Source organism: Schistosoma haematobium, chromosome 3 (genome assembly GCF_000699445.3).
Source record: "Schistosoma haematobium chromosome 3, whole genome shotgun sequence".
Classification (NCBI taxonomy): Eukaryota; Metazoa; Platyhelminthes; class Trematoda; order Strigeidida; family Schistosomatidae; genus Schistosoma; species Schistosoma haematobium.
In genome coordinates, this window is record NC_067198.1 from 3,858,630 (window position 1) to 3,877,196 (window position 18,567).

Below are 18,567 nucleotides of genomic sequence, written 5' to 3' on the forward strand. Positions count from 1 at the left end.
GACATCCAGTAATACAATTCCAACTTCCATGAACTTGCCTTATAGCACGGTTATAATCTAATGTCAGTGATGATTGTTTGATTGCTAACATGTTTAAACTCCAACAATAACAACTCACAAGAACATCACGAACATCTTAAAATGAATCATTTGTTCTTCTAATCTGTTAATTCCTTATTGTACTTCAATGGTATACGGACAACGTTTGCTCCATTCATGACGAAAATATTGTCAGTTTGACTCATATGACTAATATTAGGCATAAATAAATGTGGCATAACTATCTTAAAGCCTGAGAGTTTTGAATATCTTAATGGGCATACATATTTGCCTAACTCAAAGATTCTATTTTATTCATTGTGATGAGATAATTCTTAAATGATCCTAAACTGGGATAAACAAATGGTGAATACTATTTAGATTTATGTAACTATTTGAGATTTAAAAAGGATTTTTGGCATGGATTTAAATTGATTGGGCAACTACAAAAGAGATCGAGGCATCTGACATTCGTTTCCTTTCATTTAAGATACCATTGTAGTGTTCATTCACAGTGTGGTAAATATGGAAAAGCAACTTAAGTTAATTTTAATAAATATTTCGGAAGATACAATATAAATTTCTAATCCAAAAAGAAGTCTACAGTTTCCAATTTTAAAATGTGCTTAAGAGCAATTATAAACCACAACATAGCAAGTACATTAATATATCGTGATTAAGAAGCATCTTTTTCACTTACGCCTCTTACTCCTAATGCAGCATAGGCCGCGTACCAGCATTCTCCAACCCTCTCTGTCCTAGGCCTTCTTTTCTAATTCCATCCAATTCTTGTTCATTTTTCTCATATATGTCTCCGTTTCTCGGTGTAATGTGTCCTTTGGTCTTCCACTCCTCATTTGGTCTTGGGGATTCCATGTGAGAGCTTACCTTGTGACACTGTTGGGTGCTTTCCTCAATGTGTGTCTTATCCACTTCCAGCGCTTCTTCCTGATTTCTTTCTCTTCTGGGATCTGGTTTGTTCTCTTTCACAGTAGGTTCTTACTGATAGTGTAGTGTCTGGCCAACGGATCCGAAGTATTTTGCGTAGACAGCTGTTAATAAACATTTGTATCTTGTGGATGGTGGCTTTCGTAGTTGTTCAAGTTTCCACCCCATACAGTAGAACTGTCTTGACATTTGTATTGAAAATCCTGACCTTGGTGTTGGTTGACAGTTGCTTCGAGTTCCAGATGTTCTTCAGTTGTAAATATGCTGTTCTTGCTTTCCCGATCCACGCCTTCACATCTGCATCAGATCCACCGTGTTCATCAATGATGCTGCCCAAATATGTAAAGGTTTTTACATCCTCCAAATCTTCTCCGTCAATTATGATTCTAATGGTGCATTTTGTATTGTATCGGAGAATGTTGCTTCTCCCTTTGTGTATATTGAGACCTACTGTTACTGAGGCTACTGCTACACTGTTTTTTTTCTCCTGCATTTGTTGTTGCGTGTGTGATAGAAGAGCCAGGTCATCTGCGAAGTCTAGATCGTCCAACTGCATCCTAGATGCCCACTGTATGCCGTGCTTCCATTCAGATGTTGATGTCTTCATGATCCAGTCGATCACCAGGAGAAAGAGAAAGGGTGAGAGTGGGCAACCTTGCCTAACACCGGTCTTCACTTCGAACGACTTTGTCAACTGTCGTTCATGCACAATTTCGCAGTTTAATCCATCATAGGAATTGCGTATAATGTTGACTATCTTCTCAGGTGTGCCGTAGTGTCGAAGAAGCTTCCATAGTGTTTTCCTGTCCATGCTATCAAATGCTCTTTCGTAGTCAATGACGTTGATGTAGAGTGATGAATTCCATTCAACCGGATGTTCCACAATGATCCATAGAGTTGCGATTTGGTCTGTACACGATCTATCCTTACGGAATCCTGCCTGTTGGTCTCGAAGTTGGGCGTCTACGATTCAGAAGTATAGAGTATTTGTATTCATTGTATACTGAACAAATGACTATAATCAAACATATTCGGTCTCGTAGTGAGTACATTTCAATTCAATAAGAGGATCCAGGTAATCACACTTTCAAATATCAATAATTTTATGACACCACAATCATTATCTAGGATTATTAATGGGCCTCTCTTTTCATTCAAAAATGAATTGACATGTTTTTCCCTTGAGAGTTGTAAACGTTTCAGTGTTATGAGCGCCGTTAGCTCCGATATTGAGCACTTCTGTGGAGTTCGAGACTTGGAATAAATGAGTATGCAACATTTTTTGTTGTTGACATTAAACATTTGTACAGATGGAGTTGAACTTTAGTATTGACCATGTTTACATCATTCAAAACTTTTCAAATTCTATCACTGGGTGAATATTTTGAACTAAAAACCTGAACATTGTATATGTAAGTGATTAATATATGAAAAGTATTTAATAATAGCCTTGTCTACTTCCCAGCTTTGATGGAATTCTGTCAGTTATATTACAATGTGGACATTGCATAGTCAATCATTTTAAAACATTTAATGCTAAAAGAAGTCAGTCATAGACCATTAAATGCTATGGTACGGCCGACGTTGGAAAGAGTCCTCTCTCTCTCTTGAAATGCTCTCACATGGCCACGCGTATACAGCCACTGACAGGAAAATCCCACTCACTGCTTTCTCGTGGCGGAGGTGTTGTTAAGGAAATTTAGAGGAGAAAAGAAAATGTCCGGCGCTTTAACCGGATTGGTGAACACGGAGGATACACCTAGGGGAGTTGAAAAACCCTGATTCCAAATCAATTGCTCTAGGATCTTGAAGGAACAAACGGCGTATGAACCTATTGTTGGTCACCGGCTACTATGTGGCTACGTCCTCTGACGTTGCACCACTCCCTTATAAATTAGACTTTTATTTCAAAGGCTCGTGGAGTGGCCCTCTAAAATAACGACGTGCTTCGATTTGGGCTCCCGGGCAGTATTCCAGCCTTCACACAAATGAATGATAACTACTACTGACCTCATTGTTATTGTGTGGCGCATATGTATTTGTTGCCTCCTTCTACCACTATTTATGTGTCCAAATAAATAAATAAATATAATAAACAACTCATCAACAACATTTTTAACTGTAATCGTAATTGCTGTAGATTTGAGTCTCATACAGAACATAATTCCTTTCAAGATTGTCGATAAATCACAATGACAGTTGACAATAGATACAAAATCAATCCTCATCGATTTTTTCCTATTGACCTCCAACTACTTAACAACAATCTTTGATTTCAATAAAGAGATCATTTACTTTAGAAATATTACAATTAAAAGCTGTAAAACAACCCTCAAAGCAATAAAATTAATGGGTCTTACAACCTGCTGTTTTTTTTCTTAAAAACAAACAAACAAACAAATCGTATCATTTATTATTTATTATAGAAAAGTCAAAAGGTTCGAAGTTACTAGGTAGGTAGGTAGGTAGGTATTTATTGATTTTTACTTGACTTTCATTTCGATGTTCTCTGAACTTTAATGCTTAATCTATAGAGTATTTATCAATCGATTTTGTAATTTAAGTTCACGATCAATTGATTTTCTCTCTTGGGTTGTATCAAAGTATGTGAGCAGACAAATCATATCATTTCCAAGTCAAAAATGATCTCTCTTTTATTATTTTATATCATATGCTGGGTTTATTTTGACAACCACTAGAATCAAGAAATATTAGACAGCTGTTTCATCCTAGTTCGAAACCCAACAATGGGTAAGAGGTCGACTCCCTGACTTTCAAGCATCGAGGTGAACGTTTAAGTTTTATATTACTGAGTCTGCATTCAATTTGTTTACATTTTTAATTTTAGTCAGTTCACGATATTGTACAATTATCATCCATTGTCACTGATCTTATCAATGCTTGATGATAACAAACTTAAAATAATATCCGATTAACTGTGTTATAACTGGTCGCCGATGATTGTTGTGTCGGAAAAACGCTGATCACTTATACTAGGGACCTCTGCAATTCCCACGACGTGAATGTAGTAACACAAAGACTGGTATAAGTCAAGATTTATTAGCTCCAAAACATTATGACGACGATGACCCTAGTCTAAAATACACTCATTTATATATTGATTGTACACCCATTTTGATTAATAAATAGGATGAAATCAGATATATGAAAAATACTTAGAGTTATAACAAATCACATACAGAGCATAGTTCATGTCAAGTGAATACAAGAATATCGTATATTATAGAGAATAAAAAGATCATATGGGAAAAAAAAACGAATACTCCACTGAATGATCATCACATTGAATCAGAACGGAAGTAATTTTGAACCAAAACTCATAATGAGTAAATGAGTCCAAAACTGGCTTTTCTTTCCATCATATCAAACTGACAGCCATCTTATCAGTCATCATAGGTATGTAGTGGTAATATACATTTTTAAATCAAAAAAGAATTTTTTCCTTCTGGTTAGCGTTTTTTTAGCGAGTTATTTTTCTACGGGATAGGGTAGCTAACCCTATGCCCAACCCTCCTCCTTTATCCGGTCTTGGGACCGGCAGTAGCCCTCGGAGGGACTCCAGGCGGAGTTAAAAAGAATTTTACTCAATAAAATTTTCTAATGTTTATATTCTATTTAAGGTTGTGAAACAAAGGCAGCTTTGAATAATTCTGGTGTTCGATTCAAAAGAAGTAAACTGGAAAAACAAATTAATTTAGATGTTATATGGTGTGTACTTATTCTAGTTGTAGTCTGTGTCACTGGAGCTATTGGTAAGTAAATGGTGACAGGCATAAGTTTACTTTATTTCGATAACTCACACAATTGGGATAATAAGTTAATTGTAAATACATTAATAGTTTATAGCAATAATATCATAATTTGTATGACTGACCAGAAAACATGATGATATTGCAAAATGTTTGTTTATCATTAAACCATTAAATGGGAAGTGACCATAAGTTTCATATATCTGCGTTAAAGGTTTATATTGAACCATTTCGATCATCCTTCTTTGTTGAATGTGTCGGGGAGTTCCAAAATATGCTTACGAAACATCTTATCTAACCAGTGTTGAATAGAAGCTTTTAGAAAACAAAGAGCCATGGGTCACATTTTTGATTGGATGTTTATCTACGCTACTATTATATTCAGTATGTTTCTTCTTTAGGCTGTTTAATTCTATCTAAACATAGCTATGCTTAAATATAGGTATTATTATGAGATATTAAAATATTTTATTTGATTACTGTAGAAAGTAATTACTTATACTCTATGTTATCAGTATAGGAGATTTCTGGAGAGTGTAATATTTTCACAGTTGAAATCATGAGTCGATCTAAGCTAGACCACTATTTAATATCTGAATGCACTGGAAAGCTGTACTCACTAGTGACTAGTTTCATAATGCAACTCTTGGACTTCCAATTAGAATCTGTGACCAATGGAGTTCAACTATGTCGGATGTGAGATAGTTATCCACCTCAAGTAATGGATGAAGGGTTTGACAAGATCATGACGTGATTGAAATTAGACATGAACACGATTGGACTGTGATTGAGGGGTGTAGATGTTGATCGTTCTCGGATGAAACTGAAAGTACTGAGTTCGATTCGCTTATGTGGGATCATGTATACACACTGCTGAAGATTTTGTTACTAGGACGAAATGGTCGTCCAGTACTTCAAGGTTTTCGATAAGAGTCTAGCTTAGATTAACTCGTAATTTCAATCGTGAAAATATACTGTATGTGTTGAGATGGTAAAGATTAATCACTTAGAAACATGAAAGCTTTACGTGAATAAATCACTGAGGATACAGAAAGTATTTTCAAAAAATCGTATTTTTTGTTTTTGTTTTAGGTAGCGCTGTTTGGCATCAGAATTTACCAGGCGATGATGTATTGTTCGTTGCACTTGACAGAAATTCTTCAACTTCAACACCTGCTTATCAAGGTTTTCTCAATTTTTGGAGATTTGTAATCATTTTTCAAGTGAGTTAATCGCATTAGACAAGTTTAAGTAATTATTCATAACAATATGTAAAGAAAGATTGACAACAAAAGCGCTATATATATATATATATATATATATATATATATATATATATATGGGCTAATAAGAACAACCTGAACAGAAAGGATGGTATCCAGCTAGCAATTACTTAACAAATGTTCGTTAATAAGTAATTGAACTCTCTTTACCCAACATGTTTATTCCAACCATCAACTTACACTTTTATTTTTACTTCTAACTCAATCTTATACATACTTACATACACACACACACAATCATTCATTCATTTATTTTCACATTGTGAACGTTTCACATGATCCACATATCATTGACTCATGTTATCCTATTTACTAAAGTCAACATATAAATATGATTGGATTATCCCAGTATAAATTTGGTTTGATTGTTACAACGCTATATATTTCTTTGATAATCTTGATTTCGACTATTACTCTGAAGAAGTTCAGACAAGTTTATTGGACGAAACATTGGAATTATTTAAATTTCAATCGCTAAGATTATTTAAAATAAAATTTTCATATATATATATATCATGAATTCTCTATACTCGGCGCCCAATTTTCGTCAAACTCTTCGTTTGAATATTTTAATTAGTCTTTGAAATAACTTTCAAATTTATCGAATTTCTGTAATTCAGCCGTGACCAGTGGAGCTAATCCTTGTCGGGTAGAAACAGATGTCTACTTCAGTACAATGCAAGATGGTTGCGCAATTTCGTGGATTGGTTGGGCTTAGAAATTAACACTGGATGCCGACTCAGTGGTACAGTAGGTTAGGCGTTCGCGCGCGAGACCGAAGGCCCCGGGTTAGATTCCAGCGAGCGGGATCATGGATGTGCACTGCTGAGAAGTCCCACAATGGGACGAAACGGTCGTCCATTGCTTCCAGGTTTTCAATGGTGGTCTAACATCAATCGGTTCATGATCTCAATCAAAGCTTAACAATCTCCACATCCCCTATACTGATAACGAAAAATATAGTTTTAGAAAGTCAATTTCACACTTCAGATTTGAATTGTATTCAAGTCAACGCAGGTTGTGCAACCGGGCCGTAGTATTATTGTGGTGAATGCTACTCACAAGATTGCTTACAAGTATTTTTTTTAGTGGAACGTCACTTGGTAGTTGTAATAGACGGCAGCCGTAGTGAAAACTTTCAGGAGATTGAAAAGCGCCAGCGTAGGCAGAATACTTTAGAGACTTGAATAAAAGCAAGAGAAGACAATCTAGAACCAACTCGGATTGCATGATACAATAGGATACCAATGGATGCACATATTGCATAAACATTTTGTGGTTTCACTACATAAACATTCCTTCTACCCAGTGTCTTGTCCTACATTATCGGATGAACTTTGGGAAATCTGAAACTTTCTCGGATATTTTTCGGATTATTATTACTTATATCTTCATTGTATCAATTATTAGATAAATTTATGGTTGGATTTCTATAATACTCTTACTTAAGCTTTCGACTGTCGCTATACATTTTATTATCCCTTAGTTATTTTTAATTATATATGCGTTTCCTGGTTAGATACTGAATTAGTTGGGACTTGAGGACCAATAAGTGTTAGGTCCTTGGATATGGTTCATTGATCGGTATATCAGTTCTTGTAATAGAAGGTAACCGGCCCTACTGACTACCATAGATTGCTGATAACAAGTAGTATTTCTAACCTTTTCAGAAGTGTATAGATAATAGCTGAGTATAAGACTTAAATTAGTTGGATGATCATTTTCATTAGTACTATTCCTTACATGAAATTAATAGAAATTAGAATCTTAACCAATATATGTACCTTTCATCGTTCAACCTTTTCATCTTAACTTATTCAATCTTTTTATATATATAGAGAGTTCTTAATCTTGAGGAGTTTCAGAAAAGAAGAAAACACTCTTCTTGTAATTTGATCTTATCTATGCTAATAAAAGAAACTAACGGAAATGGCTATTACAAATTAGTCACAGAACGTTCTAATTAATAACTGAAAAACATACACAGTAAATAACCTAACATGTAGGCTCCGCCTATAGACATTTTGATTACTCCTGCGGCTGTGGTCGAAACTGTGAATTCATGTTTTGTCGTATATGAAATCCTTCAATTTCAATTATCATTCAATATTTTAATATTCGTTTTCAGATTCTGTGGGCAACATTCCACTATTCAAACGCCTGTTATTCCTCATGGAGGAGCATAGGCCGCCCACGAGCACTTTCCATCCAATTCTGTCCTGGGCAATCCTTTCCAGCTCTTTCCAGTGGCTATTCACCTTAACCTCCTAGGCTTGCTACATATGTTTCTGATTTAAAACAGAGAATCAATAGACGATGGTGATCATTTATAACCAGAATTTAAAACTAATTTCTTGATAAAGCATCTTTGAGTCAACATCAATGTTGAGCACTTATAAACTATTTATTCTGTGGATTTATCTACGGCTACAATTTAATGCTTTACATTTCTAACTCCAGTTGATTTCCCATATTTTGTGACCACTTTTTTTTCATTTCTATTGGTGAGTAACTGCCTCATATCTAACATGGTTAGACTCTAGTAGTCATACCTTCCCACTAGGACTAAAGGTTAAATCTCCTATGCGTCGTAGATGCTCACTGCTGAGGAGTCCCATACCAGGACGAAGCAGTTGTCAGTGCTTCCTGGTTTTCACTGATGGCCTAGTTAAGATCAGCCCATGATGTAAGGTATTAAACTCTATAATCTCCCCGACCACCTTGTATTGATAATAACAAACGTTATTTTAGGCCTTAGTGTTTGTTAAATACAATCGATTAGACTGGAACGGGGTCACTTGTTCAAGCGAATTAACACCTAAACACATTTCTGTTGATGTTGGATGACTAGAGAGAATTGAATTTCGTGATAGTTAGCCCTTATCAACTTGACAAACCTATCTTATTAAAGGAAGTTTCGCTTCTCTTTGGAATCAAACACTTCTTACCCAATGTTATAGGTGAGTGGTAACATCTACTGTAATACAAATTAAAACGGATTCGAATGATCAGGGAATCATTTCACGCCGTGCTGACGAATGTCAACCACCTCAAATCCTGTTTAATTTTTCCCATTGACTAATTCCTACCATTTAACATTAATTCGATTATGTAGACAAATTCTTCTAATTCAATGGATATATTGATTACTAATTTAATCATTTGTCTTTCAACTATTGTGTTATATGCTAAATCTTACTTCGTCTATTTTGTTTTTGATGTATGGTTAATATCATTAACTTTTCATATAAGAAGTGTGATTTTAACTGTAAAAATACTGCAATCTCCACAAAATCCCCAATGCTAATAACAATCATTTGCTCACTAGTGACTAGTTTTATGATATAACTCTTGGATTTTCAGTGAGAATCTGTAACCAATGGAGTTCAACGATGTCGCATCTGAGCTAGTTATCTACCTCGATCAATTGATGGAAGGTTGGACAAGATCATGAATTGATTAAAATTAGACATGAACACCATCGGATACCGGGTGATTGGTGTAGATAGATGTTGAACGTTCTCATATATGACCGAATGTATTGAGTTCGATTCGCTTATGTAGGATCATGTATTGACTCTGCTGAAGAGTCTCATGCTAGAACGAAACATACAGGTTTTCAATAATGGTCTGGTTAAGATCAGTTCATGATGTAAACTATGAGAACTGTATAACCTCCTCAAAATCCCCAATACTAATAACAAAAAAAATTGACCTGGAGTTAAATGACATTGACCTGGTAGATTGGTTACTAATTTAAGTATTTTTTCTATTCTATTTCTCTACTCCTGTTTATTATAATATTTATATAGTATTGTATTGTTTGTTTGTTTTTCTAATAGACTATTATACCGTTACCATTGTATGTAACAATTGAATTTGTTAAAATGCATCAAGTATGGCATATGAATAATGATTTACAATTATATGATAGTAATTTAGATAGACGTATTGAAATACGTACATTTAATATTCCTGAAGATTTAGGTCAAATTGAATATGTATTCACTGATAAAACAGGTACATTAACAGAGAATAAAATGGAATTTAAACGTGCTAGTATTAATGGAAAAGATTATCATACAGATGATGGTTAGTTGATTTATGATTTATCATTTATTATAATTGAATATGTTTTTCCTTTAATTGATCTGATCTATTTTTATCAAAATGTCATGAGTCAATTGAAGCTAGACTATCATGCAAAACCTGGAAGTACTGGGCGACCATTTCGTCCTATTATGAGACTCCTCAACAGTGCGCATCCATGATCCCGCCTTGTGAGATTCGAACCCAGAACCTATCGGCCAGGACGAGACGGTCGTCTAGTGCTTCCAGACTTTCCGTGGTGGTCTAGCCTTAATTGAATCATGATCTCAACTATTAAAATTAATATAATATCAGTAATATATATGTATAACAATATTTTGTTGATGTAACTAGTTAGTTTGATAACTGATTGCAAATTCTTGTTTTTAACTTAGAGACCTTTAGCTTTCTTGGAAAACATGATACAATTTAAGCAATGAGTTAGAAACATGGTGTTTTAATCTTTGACTTCAGTAAACTTCAGAATTTCGAGAAATCTGTTTTCCAAGCTATTTACATAACCATACATGAGTATTATCAGGTGATTAGGTTCTGTATAGATGTATTTTTTCAAGATACTTTGAACATAAATCACATCATCAGTTGGACTTACAAAAGTTACGTAAAATCTGTGATAATTAGTCGGGTTATGTACACATTATTGTAAAACCAATAAGACTAAAGATAGCGGCTACTGGATTTTAGCGCGATAGTGAAAAATATGATAACGAAAAAGCTTTTATTTAACTGAATACTAAACAAAACCTACCAATATTTATAAGCAAAGATAGATGGTGGCTAGTAGTGAAATTCAGAACGTGTGTTTCAACCTATTTGGGACTCGTCATCTGGATGTATCTGCACTTCAAAGTTGATGTTCATTCTTGGACTTGAACCCAAATAGGACGAAACGCGCGTCCTGGATTCCATTGCTAGCCACTATCCATCTTTGCTTATAATGCTTGTGACTTAAGTCAATATCGAGGAAATTCGCACAATATGCACATATACCAATATGAGACTGATCAATTGCAGTTCTGAACAACAATGGGGAGATACATGTAAACAACACTAAGTGAATCTAACAATATTCAGTTTCTGTGATTTTTAAAGATTGATAAACATGATTGAACTAAGGAATAGGAACCATGGTTTATCAATTTGTGAGGGTAATTTAAAAAAGGTTTCGCTATTTTAAGATCAAAGAATTGACTGCGTAATTATTCGTCTGTATTAATCACAAGGTATTCATCTATTTCATCTCGAACCAATGCTCTACCCAAACTCCTGACCCTAAAACCTAATCCTGAATCTTAATCTGAATTAAAACGTTTAAACCAAACCGTAGCTTGTTATAAGTATTTTATGTAATAGATTATTCTTATTATTATTATTACTTGCATTCTGATTGACTGAAAAAATTCCCTGAAAGTCGATAGTCAAGTATACTTTTGCCAAAAAGTGTAATGAACAAGTTTCTATACAAAAGTATTACCAAAATCTGTATATGAATAGGGGGATGATAGAGATGATAAATAACCATAGACTCATTGTCTATTAAAGATTACTAATTAAATTGTATGATATTTTTAAGAATTGAAGAGGCGCTAAAATAACCTTCAGCTTTTTAATACAATAAACATCCAAATAGAGTTTATCGAGTATACTCCTCGGCAGTTCGTTTTGTTTTACTTTATGGCAGCGAAACGTGGCCATTAAGAGTTGAAGATACTCGTAAGCTACTAGTATTTGACCACAGATGCCTTAGAAATATTGCTGGCGTCTCCTGGGATCACCGAGTAAGTAATAGTGAGTTTAGACGCAGGGTATTAGGAAATGATGGTAAATCAGTTGATGAGGTTATGAATATTCTTCGACTGACATGGTTGGGCCACGTGTTACGTATGCCTGAACACCGATTACCACGACGTGCAATGCTATCGGGTATTGCAGATGGTTGGAAGAAAGTTAGGGGCGGCCAAACCAAAACGTGGCATCAGTGCTTGAAGTCACTAACTTCTAGTCTGAACTATGTTGGTAGATACAGACTACTTGGTTGGGGTCCGCGTGACTATCGTAACCAGTGGTTGGAGACTCTTGGTGACATGGCTCAGAATCGATCACAATGGCGTCGGTGCATACACTTTCTATCTTCCCTTAAACTAAGAGATTAAAACCACTTCATATCTTTTATTCTACTAACTAATTCTTTCTTCCTGTACTATATCCTTATATGCAATCTTTCTCTTATATATTACCACCTTTGACCTAACCACTCCTATGAATCCAGTGTTCATCTTGCTGTGCTAATGAGGTATGGCAACCTGGACCGATGCATGTATGTACCTGGTCCTACGTTGTAGCTGACTGACTGACTGACAAATAGAGTTTATGAGTATGATATACTCATCAAACATATTTAATACAATCATTGAAGTGATTCGTAAACTTAATTAAGGTAATACAAGCACTGAGATATTGCTTTTTCAAAAGTAATAAACCAAGATTTTCTTAATCTGAAGCTTGTATTATTGCTTCATACCCCGCAATATTAGACAAAGTATCTTCTAATCAGCTAGACGTAAACCGCTACATATTTTATATGATCAGTTAGTTAAGCATTTATATTTCTCTCCATTTCATCTACTTTCTACAAATATTTATAATCTCTCACTTTAATGTGTCTTAATATCAGAAGGGATTTTTGTGGATATTACAGTAATTTCAATGGTCGAGATCATGAGTCAGTTGGAGATAGACAATTATCGAAAACCTCGAAGCACTGGACGGCCATTTCATCCTATTGTGGGACTTCTCAGCAGTGCGCATCCACGACCTCGCCTCGAGAGATTCGAACACAAGATCTATTAGTCTCGCGCGCAAGCGCTTAACCACTAGATCACTGAGCCGGCATCTAACGATGTTAATATCTAACCTTGACTTATCCATAAAATTTGGCGACACATTCATCATTGTCATCAGTGAGTTCCTATCTCACAACAGACCTGGTTGAACTCCACTGGTAATTGCTTCTCACTAGAACTCCTCTTGAAGCCGCCAGTCACTAGTAAGCATATGTTGATTAACATCAGAAGGGATTTTTGTGGATATCATAGTAATTCCAGTGGTTAAGGAGTCCCACAATAGGACGAAACGACCGTCCAGTGCTTCCAGGTTTTTCATAGTGCTCTAGCTTCAATTGACTCATGATCTCAACTGTTGAAATTAATGTGTTTTGTTAAGTAATCCTGTTGTATTTTAAGTTCACTTTAAACTAATACCCTGTATTTTTTTCTGTTGCATATCATAGGTGATTATCATGAAAATAACGATCAATTCAGTAATCATTCTTCACCAGTACGTTGTTTTGCACTATCAGGGTGGCTTTTTTACGTTTTAGCTTTTGCACATATTGTGTAGACACTAACTACATCAACAAATCAATTTCTATTGTTTAAACACTGAGTAGTTAATAATGGGTTGTAACACAATAGTTATTTCCACCTTCAGTATTAATTTATTAATGAAGATTGGTTATTCCTAGTTTCGGGTACAATTCATGAAGTACTATAAGTGATATATGGATACATGGTATTCAAAAATTTATGGTTTATCGATTATATATCTGTGAGATATGGTCTTTAGCGACCTGCATTGTTGTTTAAACACATAAGAAAATTAGTACAAAGGGCTACCAAAATATATATGCTCCACACAAACTCAATGATTTGTGCATGGGCCGGGATACGCCATGACTGCCCAAACCGAAACAGGAGGTTTTGTTAGGGTGCCACTCCCTAGGTCTTTGACGAAGAAGTGTAATCCGAAAAAAACAGTGGATCGTCCGGAACATCAGTCTCATGGTACCTGATGACCAAGAATAGGTTAGTACACTATTTGTTTCCTTAGAGTACTGCTGCCTATATGCACCATTGGTTTAGAATTATGATTTTCTGACTCCTCTAGATAGATCTCCATCGTACCTACCAATCCGGTTTAAGCACCGTGCAATCACTTTTTGTCTTCTCGATTTCATAAATAACACACCAGCTGTCTGAATCATGAAAAGTTTGTAAGTATGTGAATAAATATTAGGTTTTCACTTTTCAAATCACACGAAAATTTGTAGATAAGATAAGATTGTTAATGATTTTGTCAATTTCACTATCTATCTGTTATAACCATGTATGGTGTATAATGAAAAGTGTCTTATCACTTACACAACAAAATGTTATACTGTAGTGAACAAGAAGACGGCTGGGGACAATCAAATTACAGAACATCTCACTAAAATTTGAGAACAATACAGTAAATACTTAATTTGAAAAATATCAATCCATTGTCTGAAACTTGACTGTCTCTTCTACAAATATCAGTCCATCGTCTCAGATTTCATTGCTTGTGCATTTTCATATCAATTGCTTTCCGTTCTCATACTTTCCTTCTTAATCTTCTACGGAAATACATTCTATTTCTGACCATAGTTATATACTACTTATATGGATATAAGTAGTTCAAACTACAGTACATCTACCAAGAAGAAGGGATTTATTTGTGTTCCTGAAATGTAAATGTAATTATTTCTAGTTGCCGTCTTTAAATAAAGAACTGAAATTGATATGTACTCCAACTCAAATCAATACCTAACGAATAAATACATATTAAGTAAATTAAATTTACAAAGACCCTTAATCAAAACAACCATAAATGAACAATCATACCAATTCCATAGTATAAATTGTGTAAGTGACTTGAAAGTTCATAAAACTACTTTAATGATAAAAAAAAATATTTCATGAATTATCAAGTATATAAATGTTTAGGTCATTTTTTAACTAAGAACAGAATTTGATTACAGGTAGTTACATAATACAAATAGTGTAATAAATGAAATCGATATATTCAAGGCAAATGTGATAGAATACTCTTCAGACGATATTGTTGTTTGATTCCTTTTTAACATGAATCATTTCTGTATGCCAAAACACTTTTCAATTACATTTTACACTTAGTTCTAACTTTCGCATGACATCATAAGTTGTAATAATAAATAATAGTTGTAGCTTAACTTACAACTATGTCCCATACTAGGACGAAACAACTCTTCAGTGCTTCCAGGTTTTCGATGATTATCTAACTTAGACAGGTTCCTGATATCAATAAATTTGAACAATCTCCACAATCCTATACTCGAAATGTTTATTGTTATTTAATAGTTACAAAAACGCCGTCTGTAGCTCTTCTAGTGTTACGGCCGTAGTGGGGAACCCCAACCCATAGAAAAATATCTTGTTAGAAAACGCTAACCAACTCAAATAAATTAAACCATCTAAACTCCTCCCTTCGAGTTGAAAATAATAATTATGACACCTAATGATGAAAACAGGGATTCCTAGGAAGTCATAAGGCTGATACCCTTCTAACGACCGGAGCAACAATTAATATGGGTACATGGGATGTCTGGACAATATAGGGGACCGAAAGGACCAGTCAGATAGCAGAGGGAATGAGGAGATACAAATTAGTGGTGCTCAAAATCAGTGAAACCCATTGGACCCAAGCTGGACAGCAAAGGTTAGGTACGCAAGAGATGCTATTTTACTCCGGTCACAAAAATGCAAATACTCCGCACACTTGAGGAGTTGCTCTGATGCTATCCAAAGAAGCATGAAATGTACTTATTGGGTGGGACAAGATTCAAGAAAGGAAAAACAAGGAGACAGCAATTAACAACAGCCGAACAACAAAAGTCAAGGCACAGACCGAATACATAGAAGCAAATAAGCACGTGAAGAGAAGCATTAGAGCTGACAAGCAAAAATATATGGAAGACGTAGCAGTGACAGAGTAAAGAACTGCAAGAGAAGAAAATACGAAACAGTTATATGACACAACAAAGAAACTGGCACAGACGTATAGCAAATCAGAGAGATCGGCCAATGACAAAGAAGACAAGCCAATCACTGAGATTCAGGAAGAGGGGAGGAGATGGGTGGAACACTTCGAGGGACCCTTGAATAGATCAAATACATTGAATCCACCGAATATCTAAGCAGAACACACAGACCTCCATATGGATATGATGGTAAAGATTAAGGCTAAAGAATACAATTCGCCGAGATTTAGAAACATGCATAAAATGGATGATTAATAACTGAAACGAGCTGGAGGAGATCGCTTAGGATAGATTTGGATGGAGAATGCTGGTTAGCGGCCTTTGCTCCTTCACGAATGGTAACAGGGGTAAGTGAGTAAGTAAGTAAGTAAATAATAGTTATAAACTCTAGTTATTCAGATTGCAGTGAATGAACACTTGGTGAGAATAACCAATTTCTTATTTAATGTAAAATCATAAAGTAACTTGGTAAAATACAAAAACCATACATTAAGTACATCATTTCCATTAGTTTTCTTTTTCGTAATTTATAATTCCTTCAATTATATTTTTTCATTTCAAATTCTTTGTATTCTCTTCAGTTCGATTTTCTTAGTCTTCTATTCTTAGTCATTCTAGTTCCAATTAGTGTTACATACTACTTATATTTGTCAATATAAGTAGCATACACTACATGATATTACTATTATATTTATTCTATATTCTGTACTTATTTTCAGAAGCATATTGTAACAAATTTAAATACATTACAGAGTATATTAGAGAATAGAACAATTTTTTCTTATCATCAAAAGACTATCAATAATGATATGGAATATTCTGATCATAGTTCCAGGAATTATTATTTCAATACTGATAAAGAAATAAATAATATTGAATTTATTACAATACAACCATCTAATGAGATACCATCAACTAGTCATATTCAAATGGATGATACTAATACTCCATCTTACTATTTATCTCATTCTATATCATCACCATCATCTCAACAAAACAATTTAAATATTGAAAAACAATCGAAAATGAATGAAAAATCTGATCATTTATTAAATGAAAAATGTAATTCTATAGAAAACAAATCAAAACCATTAGATAATCAAGTTTTGTTAAGTGAAGAAATACGTATTCAAGATTTTTTCTTAGCTTTAGCTATATGTAATACAACTGTAGTGTCTGTTACAAAGAATACTCCAACAATGGTAAGTTAACTTGCATTTCTTTATTATATTATATTATATATCTGATAAATGATATTTCATAGAAGTTTACAGATTCTTTGCTTATTAACATTGGTAATAGCCTTCAACAAACTAATCTTACTTACTTACTTATTTACGCTTGTTACTCCCAGTGGAGCATAGGCGGCCGATCGGCATTCTCCAACCCATTCTGCCCTGGATCTTGCTTTCTAGTTCTATCCAATGTTTGTTCATTTTTCTCATATATGTCTCCGTTTCTCGGTGTAATATGTCCTTTGGTCTTTCACTCCTCATTTGGCCTTGAGGATTCCATGTGAGAGCTTGCCTTGTGACACTGTTGGGTGCTTTCCTCAATGTGTGTCCTGTCCAATTCCAGCGTTTCTCCCTGATTTCTTTCTCTTCTGGGATCTGGTTTGTTCTCTTTCACAGTAGGTTCTTACTGGTAGTGTAGTGTCTGGCCAACGGATCCGAAGTATTTTGCGCAGACAACTGTTAATAAACATTTGTATCTTGTGGATGGTGGCTTTCGTAGTTGTTCAAGTTTCCACCCCATACAGTAGAACTGTCTTGACATTTGTATTGAAAATCCTGACCTTGGTGTTGGTTGACAGTTGCTTTGAGTTCCAGATGTTCCTCATTTGTAAATATGCTGTTCTTGCTTTTCCGATCCACGCCTTCACATCTGCATCAGATCCACCATGTTCATCAATGATGCTGCCCAGATATGTAAAGGTTTTTACATCCTCCAAATCTTCTCCGTCAATTATGATTCTAATGGTGCATTTTGTATTGTATCGGAGAATGTTGCTTCTCCCTTTGTGTATGTTGAGACCTACTGTTACTGAGGCTGCTGCTACACTGGTCGTTTTCTCCTGCATTTGTTGTTGCGTGTGTGATAGTAGAAGAGCCAGATCATCAGCGAAGTCTAGATCGTCCAACTGCATCCTAGATGTTCATTGTATCCCGTGCTTCCATTCAGATGTTGATGTCTTCATGATCCAGTCGATCACCAGGAGAAAGAGAAAGGGTGAGAGTGGGCAACCTTGCCTGACACCGGTCTTTACCTCGAACAAGTTTGCCAACTGTCCCCCATGCACGATTTTGCAGTTTAATCCATCATAGGAATTGCGTATGATGTTGACTATCTTCTCAGGTGTGCCGTAGTGTCGAAGAAGCTTCCATAGTGTTTTCCTGTCCATGCTATCAAATGCTCTTTCGTAGTCAATGAAGTTGATGTAGAGTGATGAATTCCATTCAGTTGTTTGTTCCGCAATGATCCGTAATGTTGCGATGTGGTTGGTACACGATCGATCCCGCCTGTTGGTCTCGAAGTTGCGTGT

At 35.1% G+C, this 18,567-nt stretch overlaps 1 protein-coding gene across 2 annotated transcripts in view; it reads left to right on the forward strand.

The window, feature by feature from the left end:
* The window catches only part of ATP10B_1 (putative phospholipid-transporting ATPase VB), a 113,264-nt gene that overhangs the window by 32,004 nt on the left and 62,693 nt on the right, over nucleotides 1-18,567 (forward strand). Inside the window, exons 7-11 of one of the 2 annotated variants that reach the window (XM_051212802.1) lie at nucleotides 4,629-4,760; nucleotides 5,850-5,980; nucleotides 9,883-10,132; nucleotides 13,440-13,486; nucleotides 16,745-17,227. In XM_051212802.1, the coding sequence (XP_051068721.1) occupies nucleotides 4,629-4,760; nucleotides 5,850-5,980; nucleotides 9,883-10,132; nucleotides 13,440-13,486; nucleotides 16,745-17,227 (1,043 nt within the window). The remainder of the gene's footprint in view (nucleotides 1-4,628; nucleotides 4,761-5,849; nucleotides 5,981-9,882; nucleotides 10,133-13,439; nucleotides 13,487-16,744; nucleotides 17,228-18,567) is intronic. The other variant, XM_012938915.2, reaches the window with a different exon arrangement.